Raw genomic sequence first — 15,595 nt, forward strand, 5'->3', positions numbered from 1 at the left:
ATTTAGCATATTCTCATCTGTGTCTAGATGACCTAATTAGACTTTTAGGCCTATAGAGCTATCTTTCAAAACATTTTGTAAAACATTTTGCATGGACTCATGGATTTCTTGCATTTTTTATGACCTATGTTCCCCAAATCTTGACTCTGTGCCTGCATGCACATTTTTGTCAGAACGTTTTTTTTTCCTTTGCAAACAATGCCCAAAGCTTTTCATTAATGGATGTCACTCCATGTCTCTGTTGGCATTAAAAATGGCCAAAGTTGCAAAATGAGATACAACCTGGAAGATGACAATGAATATGTTTTAAAACATGATATCTATCCATACATGCCAACCTTTACACTTTTGGTGTAATCATTATGCTTTTTTTCACAAAATAACACATTATGCATAAATGTATTTGGATTACAAATTTTGGTATTCCCCTCCCCCACCAAAAATAATTTGTTTTTTTATTTTTATAAACATCTGATTAATTAACATCAGACCGTATTCTAGAAAAGACGGCTTCTCTGTAACTACAACAGTACAGTACGCTTGTCCATAGACTTGCATGCACTTTCCTAACAATATTATGTTCTGTTTATAGCAGCTGCCCTATTTGCAAGAAACATGCTGGTTCTGCTTTCAAACGTTTGACCTTGGTTTCTATTTATAGCAGCTGTATGGCTTCGTTAGTTAGGAGAAACAGACTGGTTTTCTAATAATCTTTGCTCGCAAGTTCTTTGTTCAAATTCATATCTGGCACAGAACCAGTCTGTAGGTATTTAGCGCTAAAAGTCATCATATTTATTCTAGTCGATGCAAGTGTTAGAGCCAAAATGTGTTTCAAATAATTTCACAGATTGACTAGGAAAAGATGATAAATTGGTTCAGAGATGAATACATGAATCACACAATTCAGCGTTCCATTTTAGGGCAGCTTCAAGCCCCTTGCAGGCTGTGTGGAAAGGATTTTAATATTGGTCATGGTGGTAAAACAAAGAAACATTGAATTAGCTTATTTTACTAACTCCAGTACTAGGGTAACTTCTTTTTTACAGCAGAACTAAATTGTGGACATACAGTGTCTGGCAGGGCAAGGCCCAATTTATTTCTGAATATTGCTCCCTAACCAATAATCTCTTTGATTGGTTGGAAACATTACAAGATGAAAATCTTATTTAAATTGTTACCATTTTTCTCTTGTTCTTGTAAATCATGTAATGTAACATCTGTTACGTGATTAGGCTCTTACAAAACGTAACAAGAGAATAGTCTAGACAACAAGCTTTATAAAATTTAACAAATAATTTATTTCCTTAGAAAAACAAGGTAAAAAAGAGAAAAAGAACTTACTGTTTTATGACTTAAATCCGAAAATAATCCAAGAATTAAAAAATAGAAATCTTAGTAATAAAAAATCCTAATGAGTTCGAATTCTGATGAAGTCCAAAATGGAAGGCGATTAGTATGCTGTGGTCAGCATCATACTGATGTGTCAACAGTTCTTTGTTGAATCACAGAAAATAATATTTCAGTTTTTGAATTCTTTGTAAATTTCTATAAATGTCTTTGTCCAAGAATTAATTTAGAGCACTAGTATTTCCAGGGAAAACAAACTTGAAATCCAAATAAATTATAGAAAACAAAATAATTAGCCCAAAACTGTCACAACATACCTAGTAAAACACTTTAACTTCTCAAGTGTTAAGGCAAGAATAATTATTATTTCTCAAAACATCAGCAATAAATCTAACTACAACACAAAACAGATGCCTGGATGTGGGTCAGTCCTCTGGAAAAAACAGAGTTTGTAACAATTGTTACATGTTATTTGTCATGTCCTTCAAGTATGACCTCGATTCCACTTTATAAATCTACTCTGAGAAAGAAGATAAAAAAATTAAAAAGTTGTTCACTGTAACTCTTACTGGTTCTGAATCAAGGTCAGGAACTAGGTCAGCATTAGATACGATGTCTCTATAAAGTAAATTACGTCAAAAATAAAGAAAATCAGTCAGAACTGAACTTTATTCCAGTAAATAAAGTTATATTGCAATAGCAAGTAATGGAATAAAAAAAAAATGTAAAACTTACAAACAAACAATTAAATTAAATCAAATATAAATTGAATCAAATATATATAACACATCAAAAAGCAAATAATTCCACATTTCTTGGCATTTAATTATGAGTACTATCCTACAAGTCACTTGAAAATTAGCACTTCTGTTACTGCAACAAATGTTCTCTATTTTAATTTACACTCTGTTCAAAATGATGACTTTGGATAATGGACCAAGATCAAAAAGACAAAAAGTAATTAGATTATCAATGAGAAAAGGATTTTGCCTTTCCACACATCAGTTTTCAGTGAAATTGGGAAAATTTCGTCAGTGTCAGTCTGAAGGCAATTTCATCTTGTCTGTGGCATAATGCTCCAGTGCTAGGCATCACTATAAATTGCCACACTGCAGACATCATTAGCAATATGACTAAAAAATTGTTAAAGCTACATTAAAAATCCAAATCACACACATACGCACACACACACAGACACACACACACACACACAGACACACACACACACACACACACACACAGAGGCAAAGTAATAGAAACTACATTGGGAAAATCTTTTTAAAAAATCAACATGATGGATGCATTTCTTTGTTGCCAGTTATATGGAGAAAAAATCCCAAAATATTAACAAATTTAAAAAATGTAGAAATGACAAATAGAAGGATACAGATTGTGTCTTTGGATCATTTGCAAACCTAAATTGTGGTTTAGTATCAAATCCAAAAATAATCCAAGAATAATCCAAGAATAAAATTTTAGTAGTCCTAATAACAAAATGTTCTCCTGGTTTCAAGTTTGAATCCCGACGAAGAATCCAAGATGGAAGACGACATATGTTGCAATCTGTAGTGTAGAAACAAGAATTATCACTCCGGTTTCTGGTAGCTGAATAAATGTTTATAAAAAATTGTCCTTGTTGAACAATTTTACATGAGCACACATATTTTCCAGAAAAATAACAGAATTAATCCTTTTGAATCCAAGTAATTTGAAATAACTCCAAACAGCACAACATACAACTTCTAGTGTAAGAAAAGCCCAGCTGCAGCTCAGAATAATTCTCCAAAGCATGGGTTATATCATATTCAAAATGTAAACATGGGGTCACGTGATCATCTTCTAGAAGCTTATAGAAACTACATACTTGTTAAAGATCATATACGCCGAGTGTGACCCTGATGAAAACCAATCTTTTTACTCTAAGAAATAAAAAATAAAAAGACAAATCATTTTAAATTAAAATAGAACTTGTTTACATGGATGCTACAAATTTTGAAACAAGGTCAGGATTTAGATCAACACCTGGTGTTCATAAACTAGCAGTCAAGGTCAGACTATTTTCTGAAAAAAGTATCATCTCTGTTGAATAAATTTACATTACAGTAGCCTGTAATAAAAAATAATATTCTTTTAAAACTGACAAATAATTAAATTGAAATATGTATTAAATCAGATATAATTAAATCCAATATACATAACATTACAAAGGGCAATAACTTTTGTGCATTACCTCCCTTTGGCACCACCAGGTTTCGCTGGGTTTTAGCCTCACTGCTGTACTGGAAAAGATCATACAGTTTATCCTCTGACAATCCGAGCCACTTTTTTGTATTATAATTGACTCATCCAACCTTCCTTCTGGCTTTACTGTATATACTCATGTATAAGCTGACCCCCCCTAAACTGAATAGGTATAAACACTAAAAAATGCATGACCCACGTATAAGGCGACCCACAACTCAGTGACATCACGCAGTAAGTTCTAAGTGTATTTATTTAGGCAAACTTATATTAACAAAAATTATTAAAAAGAAATGGTATACACTTGTTTGAAAAGTAATTTATTTAATTTTCGGTTTTCTTATTGTCTCTGCCTAATTTACATTTGTGTATAATTTGATGAAACATTGACAAGAATTGAGTATTCATGAGTTGCTGTAACACTACCTCTCCCCATTGACTTAATTATTGTTTGTTTATGCATTGTTGCATTGAACATTTTATATCTGTGCACCAGTAATTATGTTTTTATTTAGCCTTGAAATCGTAAATACCTGACTTCTTAAAATGAACAACAATATGGTTTGATTCAGTGCTTGTAATTAGGCAACAGAATATATTTACATAATGGCGCCACCACATATACATTGTAGGTTTAAACATACGCTGAATGAAGTACATCCCTTGGAGTCGAATTATGGGCACCACTGCACTAAACTGTAACAGTATCTCCAAAATACAATAAAGAAATTTCAGAAATAATGCTTCGAAAATTATGCTAATGCCGTAAAAGTCGAGTTGTAGGTGGCTTTGATGTAAGCAACCTTACACCATACCCGTCAACTCTCACGCCAGGAGAAAAAAAAAACCTCCCGATTTTTAGGGTCGTTTCACACATACCTCCCGATTTTATAATATTTCCCGATATTTGCAGAGAAGTCATGATTATTACATTATGTCTCTGATTTTCATTTATCCTTAAAAAGATAAGTCCTACATAAATAGATATATTGTCTGCAGTACACGGAAGCCATGTTTATTTTGTATCACATGTGAATATTATTGTGATTAAAAAATTACAAGAAAGAATTCATTTCATCAGTAAATAGAATGTTAAGTTAATCATTACTCACGTAATGTTATGATTTTTTTTACCTCAACAAGAATACAAAAATCAGAAAATAAGCCAGAACAAAAAATAAACCACAACAATAAAACTGTAGACAATTAATTTCAGCTTCAAGAATGATCACCATGAATGCTGTAACTCAATATGCTATAGAGCCATTCCCACCAAAGAAACTTAAGATGAGTGAACACCTGGCATTTTTATACCTTATTTATGAACATTAATTGCCATCGTTTAATTAAACAAAGGAATGAAAGTACATAACATGCAGCATATGTGTCCTCAAATGACTAATTCAGACTACACAGGGCTCGAATTTAACACAAATTTCTTTGTAGCCAGAAGGACTAGTATATTGAGAAATTTGCTAGTCCTGCCAAATCTTTACCAGTCCTGTTCACAAAACAATGTCACACAGCTTTCATGTACGTTTACCGATTCAGTTTTAAAGTTCGAACAACCCACAACAAAACTGGATGTTTTCTGTGTGTTTGTTTTTGCGAATTGTGTACACCAGTTGCACCACATAATGTTCCTTTCCTCATCATAATTCAGCCATTCCCTGTCTTTTGTCCATTTCTTCTGAAATTTTCCATTACACTTTTCCTATCATAAGAATTATTCCTCATTCTCATTCAACTTTTGCTTTTTTTCTGCTAAGTCAAGGCTTTATTAGGGAATGGCATAAACAAACACTGACTATTGATAACCAAAACTTACTAGCCTCGGGCTAGCAGACTATCGCTAATTTCAAGCCCTGCTACATATGTTTATAGTGAACAAGACTAGATGCCTTACGAGTTGATAGGGTCGGATATACAATGAAGGGAAAATAGTTGCCACATGTACGGTACTGTGAGGCTGCCTATTTAGGTACCTTTTGGTTCACCAGAATTGGGATTCCTTTATTTGCCAATCAGTTGCTGATGCCTGCATAACAAAGAGTTGTGTAGAACATGGTTTCTTTGAATTATGATGGAGGGCCAGTTGTTTTCACAAAATATTTGCATCAATAAGCAGGATTAACTTTTAATTAGTTGCGCTTGCTTTCTTGCTTGTTTATATAAGACTAACATTTAGCTATTGTGCAGTTTGGCCACAGCTGACCTGAATATGAAAATAGGGCATATCCTGGGGGAAAATAAGGGGTGTCACAGGGAAAAATGGCACGTCCTTTGTGACTTTCCTGCATATTGGACCCGTAAGATCAGTCAATATTTAGTGAAAACAGGGTTTTAAAAATGCCACGAAAAACCTCCCAGTTTTAGGTCCCAATTTTCATATTTATTTATTCAGTTGCCCTACTTGGATTTTGAAAAGTTTACAGGTATGCCTTACACCCCGTTTTACAAAACTACAGTAATTATGCTAATATAATGGATTGAAAGACAGTTAAACATCAATGTACTGGTATAGTTGCCAGTCAAAAGTCGCTCTTAACACAAGCCATTTTAAGGGTTTTAATGATTAACTGGCCTATATTCCTGTCAGAAAATGAAAGACAAATCAGGCCAACTATCAACAAAGGAGACATCGAAACATCAAGCTTTCTATTGTGTGGAAAGTTATGATGTTGTTCAGCCAAAACACAGAACTAAAGTAGATTGATGATGATTAGTTGATTATAATGAGAATTTTAGCCTTTATTATTACCATGCTTCGTGAACATGTAAGTTCTGCTGGTTATGTGCCTTGTACAATTAAACATGCGTACATTTTCATAAATATTACCTCAGTTTGTGCGATCACTTATGTCTTTGAAAATGACTAACTTAATAGCGCGTAATTCAACATAAATGAAACAGCTATTAAGGACTATCTGAAATGTTATCTGGAAAAATTCAATTTGGTCAAAATAATGAATGCATCTAATATGTTTGGGAATAAATAAGGATTTAAGTGATGCTGTGCACGCTTTGCACTGTGTAAGTACTGTACATTATAGTTCAACCTGGTTTCCCGGGTAAACTCAAACAGCCCACAAATTATGAAGTCTGTTTATTTACCTTCATTTAATTTCATGTTGGAGAAAGAATTTTTTAAAAGTAAATCATGTTTCTCCGAGAATATTAACCCAATCACCTTTTTTAAAACCCCTCCCAACCATCCTGCCATGTGAGCATCTTCATTTCATTAGTATCGCACACAGCTAAAAACTAGCAACTCCTTGTGGTGCCAAAAGGAGGTAATGGGCAAGAGTTATTGCACTTTGTCTATTGAAATAGACAGAAAAAAACAGTTTTCCTCTTTTATTAGGGCTGGATTCTAAAGGTAGCAGGCTAATATTGTTTCTTTGCATACCTTCTCAAAGAAAGAGGACATTATAAACACTCCATTTATGATACAGAAATATGGAATGCAATCCAAAATATCTGTATAATATGTTGACAGTACCTGTTGCATGTCAACTGCCAGGCCCTGGCAGGCATGTCCTAGCTTCTAATTTTTTATTATGTTAGACAACTGACATGGTTTGCAAGAAATAGTTACATTTAAAAAGAGTAGCTAATATATAAGAGAGACCCAGTTTGATCTGCAGCATCTTGTTATTAGTCCCTTGTATTAAGCTATGCACGGTTATGTGGGTTTGGTACCAGTCCAAAAACCAGTCAAATTGTTAATCTCATGTTTGAGCTGCAGCAGCCTTTGGGAATTACCTTAGCCCAGTGCATCAAGGTAGGAATTAAAATTGGCAAGTGGACACAGTCATGTTTTTATTTCCTTAGCATAATGGGCTGGTAGATCAATGTCTTTGCATTTTATCAAGGAGTAGTCAGTAGGACAAACAACGTAGATCCTGATCTGCTGACACATTATGTGTTGTTTGCATTTAGACACTTCTTATAAGTGAGTGTATACAGTACATGCATTTAAAGGGATATTAAAGTTTGCTTTTGGTCATTTAAGAAAGGAACATCATCAGTATCTTGAAAATTGATATTCATCCCATTCCCTCTATTTCCATTGAATGTACCACACTACCTGAACCCACAATCCACAGTAATGTACCATACTACCTGAACCCCCAATCCACAGCAATGCACTATACTAACTGAACCCTAATCCACAGAAATGTACCATACTTTCTGAACCCCCCAATCTACAGTAATTTACCATACTACTTGAAGGTTCAATCTACAGTAATGTACCATGCTTTTAGAATGTCAAATCCACATTAATGCACCATATTACCTGAACATATAAACCACAGTATTCTTAATACATTCAGTCCTTCCACCTGTTTGATTTTTTTTCTTGTTTGTTTTAATAGACAGATTCTTCTGTACTGATATTACTTAATGTATTGTACATGTATCCCCAATCCACACTAAATCACCATACTACCTGAACCCCAATCCACAGTAATGTTCCATATTCCTGAACCCCAATCCACAGTAATATACCATACTCCTTGAACCCCCAATCCACGGCAATGTACCATACTGCCTGAACCCACAGAACCCACAGTCTAGAGTAATGTACCATACTGCCTGAACTCCCGATCCACAGTAATGTACCATACTACCTGAACCCACAGCCCACAGTAATGTACCTTACTGCCTAAACCCACAGTCTAGGGTAATCTACCATGCTGCCTGAATCCCTAATCCACAGTAATGTATCCCATTCCGACTCGAACATCCCGCACTACAACCCCAGAAAAACTCAACATCGATGCAGACAACACTCAGCAATACTCCACCACCAAGATCACCAAATAGCAAGAAAAAGTCACAAACAAATAGACAGCAAAAGGGGTCTGATGACCCCATCAAGCTGCACAATAGGTTTGGAGACTTAGAGGACATGGATGCAGAAGAATCTGCTCCATGTCCTCAAGGTAGCTCCAGACCTAACAGAAAAAAAATTCACCCCCGTACTTCCTCCAGAGAAATAACCAGATTGCCTCCGCGAAAGGTCTAACCTAGGTCCAGAATACTCAATATAAACTTATAATGAAGAACACCATCATACAATGGAACTGTACAGGACTTAAAGCCAACTACCATGATATTCTTCTGCTTTTAAATGAACATGATCCTGCAGTACTATGTCTTCAGGAAACATTTTTGAAAAATACAGATAACATCACACTTAAAAACTACTCCCTGTTTAACAATTACTCTCAAAATGTTGACAGGGCCTTAGGAGGAGTCTCTGTTATTGTGAACAACAGAGCCCAACATAGTGTCATCCCTTTAAACACAAATTTACAAGCCATTGCTGTAAGCGTTACTCTTCATCGAGTGATTACATTTTGCTCTATTTACTTACCACCAAACACTAACCTAGTTCCAAACGAATTAGACACCCTAGTTCAACAGCTTTCCGCACTATTTATTTTACTCAGGGATTTTAATGCCCATAACATTTTATGGGGATCAAATCATATAAGTGACAGAGGTCACAAAGTTGAAGACTTTATTTCTAGACACGATCTGTGTCTATATAACACCAAAACACCTACATATTTACACCCAGGCATGGGTACATACACATGCATCGATTTGACAATTTGTTCTCCTTCGCTGCTTTTGGACTATGAATGGAAGGTCGCTGATGACCTTCACAGCAGCGATCACTTCCCAATCTCCCTTGTAAATCTTAACTCTACAATTGATGAAGTAATTCCACAATGGAATTTAAAGAAGGCCGACTGGGCCAAGTTTGAAACACTCTGTAAAACTAGGCTGAATGAGGATACAGTTTTCAGTGTTAACGATCCCATTCAGCATTTTACATCTATTTTAACCAACATTGCAGAAGAATCTATCCCCAAGTCCTCAACAAACTGTAAAAGAACCCTAAAACCTTAGCTCACTAAGGAAAGTAAGGAAGCCATACGGCAACGCCGATAAGCCTTGAAAAAATTTAACAATCATCCGACGCCCGAGAATTTAAGTAAATATCGTATTCTCTGGGCCAAAGCTCACCGCACAATCAAAGAGAGTAAACGAGTATCATGGAAGAAATATGTTTCCTCTTTGAACTCTCGTTCCTCAGTTAAGAAAGCTTGGGACACGATCCGCAAAATAAACGGAAAGAGAAAACACAATTCTTTCCGACATCTGAAAGTGAACAGTAACAATTTTAGTTCAGAACATGACATAGCAAATGTTCTTGCTGATACATTCTCTAAAAATTCCTCATCATCTAATTATTCCGAAGCTATCCAAAAATTGAAAACTCAAAAAGAAAAGTCACGTTTAAAATTCACATCCAACAACTTGGAAAGTTAAACCAACTGTTTTCACTATCAGAACTTATGGAGGCTTTAGACAAGGCCCATGATACTTCCGCTGGGCCTGACAAAATACATTACCAGTTTTTAAAACATCCTCCAGAATCATCTTTAACATCTCTTTTGAAACTCTTCAATGATTTATGAATTACTGGTAATCTACCTAAGATATGGAAAGAAGCAACAGTAATACCAGTTCCCAAACCCGGTAAAGATAGCAAACATCCTACCAACTATCAACCTATTGCACTCACAAGCTGCATGTGCAAAACAATGGAACGAATGATCAATTCTTGGCTTGTATGGTACCTGGAAACTAACAATTTAATATCTCCTTTCCAAAGTGGCTTTCATTATGGACAGAGCACTAACGATCATCTGGTTAGACTAGAAACATTCATTCACGATGCATTTATCAAGAAAGAACATTTAGTAGCGGTTTTCTTTGATTTAGAAAAGGCCTATGACACAACATGGAAGTACGGGATACTAAAAGACCTGCACGATCTAGGTCTAAAAGGCTGTCTGCCCTCTTTCATATCCAACTTCCTCTCAGACAGAGAATTCAAGGTATGAGTAGGCTCTACTCTCAGATTTGCACGAGCAAGAGATGGGTGTGCCCCAGGGCAGTATTTTATCTGTGACACTTTTCAACATCAAAATTAATAACATCACCAAGTGTTTGACTCCTGGTGTGGATTGCTCACCATATGTTGATGATTTTCTCATATGTTATCGGTCAAAGCACATGCATACAATTGAAAAACAACTACAGCAAAATATCAACAAGATTCAAAATTGGGCTAGTATGAACGGCTTCAAATTCTCGAAATCAAAAACGGTATGCATGCATTTCTGTCAATTACGACGACACCACGATGAACCTAAACTCACGCTGGACGGAACACCTATTCCAGTTGTTGAGGAAACAAAATTTTTGGGTATTATCTTTGACAGAACACTGACTTTTATTCCACACCTAAAGAACTTGAAAGCTAAATGCTTAAAAGCACTTGACCTACTTAAAGTAGTAGCGCACACTGATTGGGGTGCTGATAGAAAAGTCATCCTGTATTTATATAGAACGTTTATTCACTCCAAACTAGACTATGGTTGCGTTGTGTATGGTTCAGCCAGAAAATCATATTTGAAAATGCTTGATCCAATTCATCATCAGGGAATAAGATTGGCTCTGGGAGCATTTAAAACATCCCCTTGTGAAAGCCTACTAGCTGAAGCGAATGAACCACTGTTATCGCATCATAGAGAAATGCTTTCCGCACAGTATGCTCTCAAATTAAAATCAAACCCTCTGAATCCTGCTTTTTCAGCTGTTTTTCAACCCAAATACAAAACTTTATCCGAAAATAAACCAAATGCCATACCTTCCTTTGGCATTAGAATATCATCCAGCCTTGACAGTACAAAAAAGATCTCTCTAGAATTCAGAAAACGTCCATCTCCGAAACTCCACCCTGGCTACTTAAACAACCAAAAGTAATTTTTACGCTACACGATGGAAAAAAATCCGAAACAAACCCTTCTGTCTTCCACAACTCTTACCATGAACGCCTCACCGAATTTAAAAACTACACCAGAATTTACACTGATGGATCAAAGGATGAAGAAAAGGCTGCTGCAGCCTTTGTTTGTCAAATCACACAACGCAATTTCGCTTACCAAATGGAGCATCAATTTTTACAGCCGAAATCAGAGCAATAGACCTTGCTCTGCAACATATAGAAAAGAAACATATTTTAAACAGTATCATCTTCTCCGACTCGCTATCAGTACTCAGTCACTACACAACAGAAAATTGGAGAACCCATTATTGAAAAACATACTCGTCAAAAATACCGAGCTGAGTGTCTCCCACAATATAATATACTGTTGGTTACCTAGCCACATTGGTATTAAAGGTAACGAAAATGCAGATCGTGCTGCTAAAATGGCCCTTACTCAAGAACCATCTAATTTTAAAATACCATATACTGATTTTAAACCTTGTATCAGAAAGTTCTTTCGTCAGAAGTGGCAGGCATCATGGAATGATGCCGTGAATAACAAACTTAATGCAATCAAGCCAACTCTAGGAGAATGGACTCCTTCCTACAGAACCATGCATAGGGAGGAGGTAGTCATTGCAAGAATCCGAATTGGTCATACTTATATCACCCACACCCACATACTAAAAGGTGAAAACCCACCAGAGTGCGTTTCTTGCAATGAACCATTCCACTGTCAAGCACTTTATGATAGAGTGCTTTGACCTGCAACCTATGCGCGATCGTTATTACATTGTGCATGACATGAAAGAACTTTTTGATACTATAAACATCACTCATATTATAGAGTTCCTGAAAGCCGTAAATATTTACTCAAAACTCTGACTTTTATGCTATCACCTTGTGCAGTTTTATGCAATATATATACCGTCCCATTTTAATACCTTTTCATCTATTTTCATTAACATAGAACATTCACATCTCCCGTTGATCGGGAAGCTTTATTTTGCACCGTTACCATCTTACTGTTTTTAATTTCAGCCATTTGTTCTTTTATATCGCTGGTCGATATAGGACCTTTTATAAATTTTTAAAAATATTATACAAATAACATTTTGTTTGGCGCTAAATAGCCTAACAGTGCTGATGTGCCATTAAAAAATCAATCAATCAATCAATCAACCACAGTAATGTACCATACTCCCTGAACCTCCAGTGCACAGTAATGTACCAAACTACCAGAATTCACATCCACAGTAATGTACAATACTGCCTGACCCTTTAATCCACAGCAATGTACCATACTATCTGGATCCACAGTCCACAGTAATGTACCAGACTGCCAGAAACACAATACACAGTAATTTACCATACTCCCTGTACTTCCTGTCCATAGTAGTGTACCATACTGCCTGAATTCCCAATCCACAGTAATGTACCAAACTAACAGAACTCACATCCACAGTAATGTACCAGACTGCCAGAACCCCAATCCACAGTAATTTACCATACTCCCTGTACTTCCAATCCACAGTAGTGTACCATACTGTCTGAATTCCCAATACACAGTAATGTACCAAACTACCAGAACTAACATCCACAGTAATGTACAATACTGCCTGACCCTTTAATCCACAGCAATGTACCATACTGCTTGAATATTCAATCCACAGTAATGCACCATACTACATGTACATGAACATTCAAGCTACAATATTCTTAATGCATTGAAATTTTACACCTGTTTGTTTTTTCTTATTTCTTTTAATAGACACTTTTCTTTACTGATTTTACTGTGGTGCATTTAGATAATGGATATTGATTCTGTTAGAGTACTTTTTTTATTTTAAAGCTATTTTCATGATGGCAGTTATGGATTTTGCAAAATGTTTTTTCTCTCACTTTTTCAGGGTATGAAACGGTGAAGACTGGAAGTGCCAAGCATGTTTTAGATGGACAAGATTCTTAAAACAGATTGACTTTGTCAAATATGCAAAATGGATTTAAATTCATCATATAACTTGAAATGTACATCTTTATGTGTTATTTGGTGCTTACAAACAATATAATAAATTACATTTTCCATGTAATTGTTCACGCATCCAGCCATTTGACAGATTCATCATCTTTTTTTCAAGGCAGAAGAATGTGTTGGGTCACAGTTTGACAGTCTGTTTTGAAAGAGATAATTGACATATACCGGAAATATTGTAGTGATATTCTTTCATTAATGGTACAGATTTCTTAAGGAAATTTTCAAGAACAAAGCACTTCTGTTGTGATAGATATAAACTACAACATCCACTGAAAGATTTTTCCTTGTTCCATGCCTCAAACCATTTCAGGTCTTTTGTGATATGGTTGTTTTTTTTCTTCTAGCTACAGAGTTTTGAACTGCGATACATAGTAATTGTTCAGATCATAGTTATTATCCCGGTCATCAGGACTTAAACAGTGCACATTTACCCTGACTTAAATGACCATGTTTTCTCAAGATGAACTTTGAAGTTTGACTTAATATGAAAACAAAATGGAAGCATTTAATATTAGTCCATTGTTTTGATAACTTGCCATGGATTCGATCTGATAACTTGCCATGGATTCATGCTGATAACTTGCCATGGATTCATGCTGATAACTTGCCATGGATTCATGCTGATAACTTGCCATGGATTCATTCTGATAACTTGCCATGGATTCATTCTGATTAAAATAGGATCTTTGAACTCGTCCATCAGATGGACTTGTTGCATCGTTGTTGTGCAAAGCTAATAAGAATGGCAGCAAAAGGTCTGATATTACTCAGTCTGGCTGTTGCTTAGGATTATAGTGTTTGTCTTTTTGGATATTGCTGGTGAGGCTAAAATACATGGGAGCGGGGGATGCAAGCCCCATGTCCTTGGGTGAGACCACAAGGTCAAATAGTACAAATGCTATTATTACTTTTTATATGCCCTTTTTGGTGAAATAATAAATTGTATATAAATTGACATCTACAAAATTAGAAATTTGGAAATTTTACTGAACAATGCATAAATACAGCATGTGATTTGACCTGTGATTATATACTGATTGATTGTGATGGACATAGCTTTAAATTGTTTGGGTCCTATGTATGCTTAGCAGCTTCTGAAAATGTCCTGAAATGTCCAACAAATGGACAAATAATTTTACGAGCTTCCTCTATGAATTTGCATAGAAAGTCACATGAAAGAAATTAAAAATATTGGAAAAAAATTCATTACTATTAATTGTTACTTATTTTTATTGTTAGGAAGTGAATTTCTTGGACTGTCATTGAAATAAATTCCATGACATGAAGCAAATGGCAAAAAAGCCCTCTTTTTGAAAAATACAATTTTTAAAAATATATTTGCTAGTTCTTGATATCAACAATTCACATGCAATTTTTGTCTTAATTGCATAAACATGGTGGTTTCTGGTAGTCACTTGTCTGGTGATGATAGTGGAGTCATCAATAATGTTAAAGTTTTTGAAAATTCACGAGCAGTAAAGTTGGCTATAGCATGCTTCGTCAGAATGCAAATTCAGATATAACTGTATCTTGGCTTGGCTCAAACATTTTCACAATAATATCATCATGTTATTGAAGTACTACAAAGTTTTAGTATCAAAATAAGAGCCTGAATAACTTGGCAAAATGTTTGGTATTCAGGGATAAAATAAATGTCTTATCTCTGCATCTTTAAATGAATAAAGATGTTAAAACATCAGTTTGTGAATGTTCATTTCAGTTGTGTCAGTAGTCAATCACTACACTTTGGTCTTGCCATATTTTGGAAAGATGTCAGTTCATTAAAAAGCTTATAATTGATGACCTAATTATTATTGAACCATCAGCGATAAGGCTTTTAAATATTCTTTGTTTCTGCTGTCATTGCATTTTGTGTACAGTTGTTACATTGTGCAGTATAAACATAGCTAATCATAACATCATGCAGTGGTCAAAAAAAGGGTTGTCACCCAAGTTTATGAATTGGTTACGTTGCCTAGCTAAATAATTACTGATTATTAGTGTCTCTTTTGCAACTTAAGGTTGTGGAAATATACAGCACTGGTTTACAGGAACAAAAAATTAAGCTGCCTCCATCTCATAATAAGTTGTCCATTCCTGAAAATAAAATGGCATTT

General features: G+C 35.2%; 1 protein-coding gene across 1 annotated transcript in view; it reads left to right on the top strand.

The window, feature by feature from the left end:
• LOC149777596 (developmentally-regulated GTP-binding protein 1) overlaps positions 1-15,177 on the top strand; it is a 59,445-nt gene extending 44,268 nt beyond the window's left edge. The window contains exon 10 of the mRNA XM_089942237.1: positions 13,354-15,177. Coding sequence (XP_089798363.1) covers positions 13,354-13,360 — 7 coding nt within the window. The 3' untranslated portion in view covers positions 13,361-15,177. The remainder of the gene's footprint in view (positions 1-13,353) is intronic.
• The last annotated feature ends 418 nt before the right edge of the window (positions 15,178-15,595 follow it).

Source organism: Sinohyriopsis cumingii, chromosome 18, assembly GCF_028554795.1.
Source record: "Sinohyriopsis cumingii isolate HCF-2022 chromosome 18, ASM2855479v2, whole genome shotgun sequence".
Taxonomy (NCBI): Eukaryota; Metazoa; Mollusca; class Bivalvia; order Unionida; family Unionidae; genus Sinohyriopsis; species Sinohyriopsis cumingii.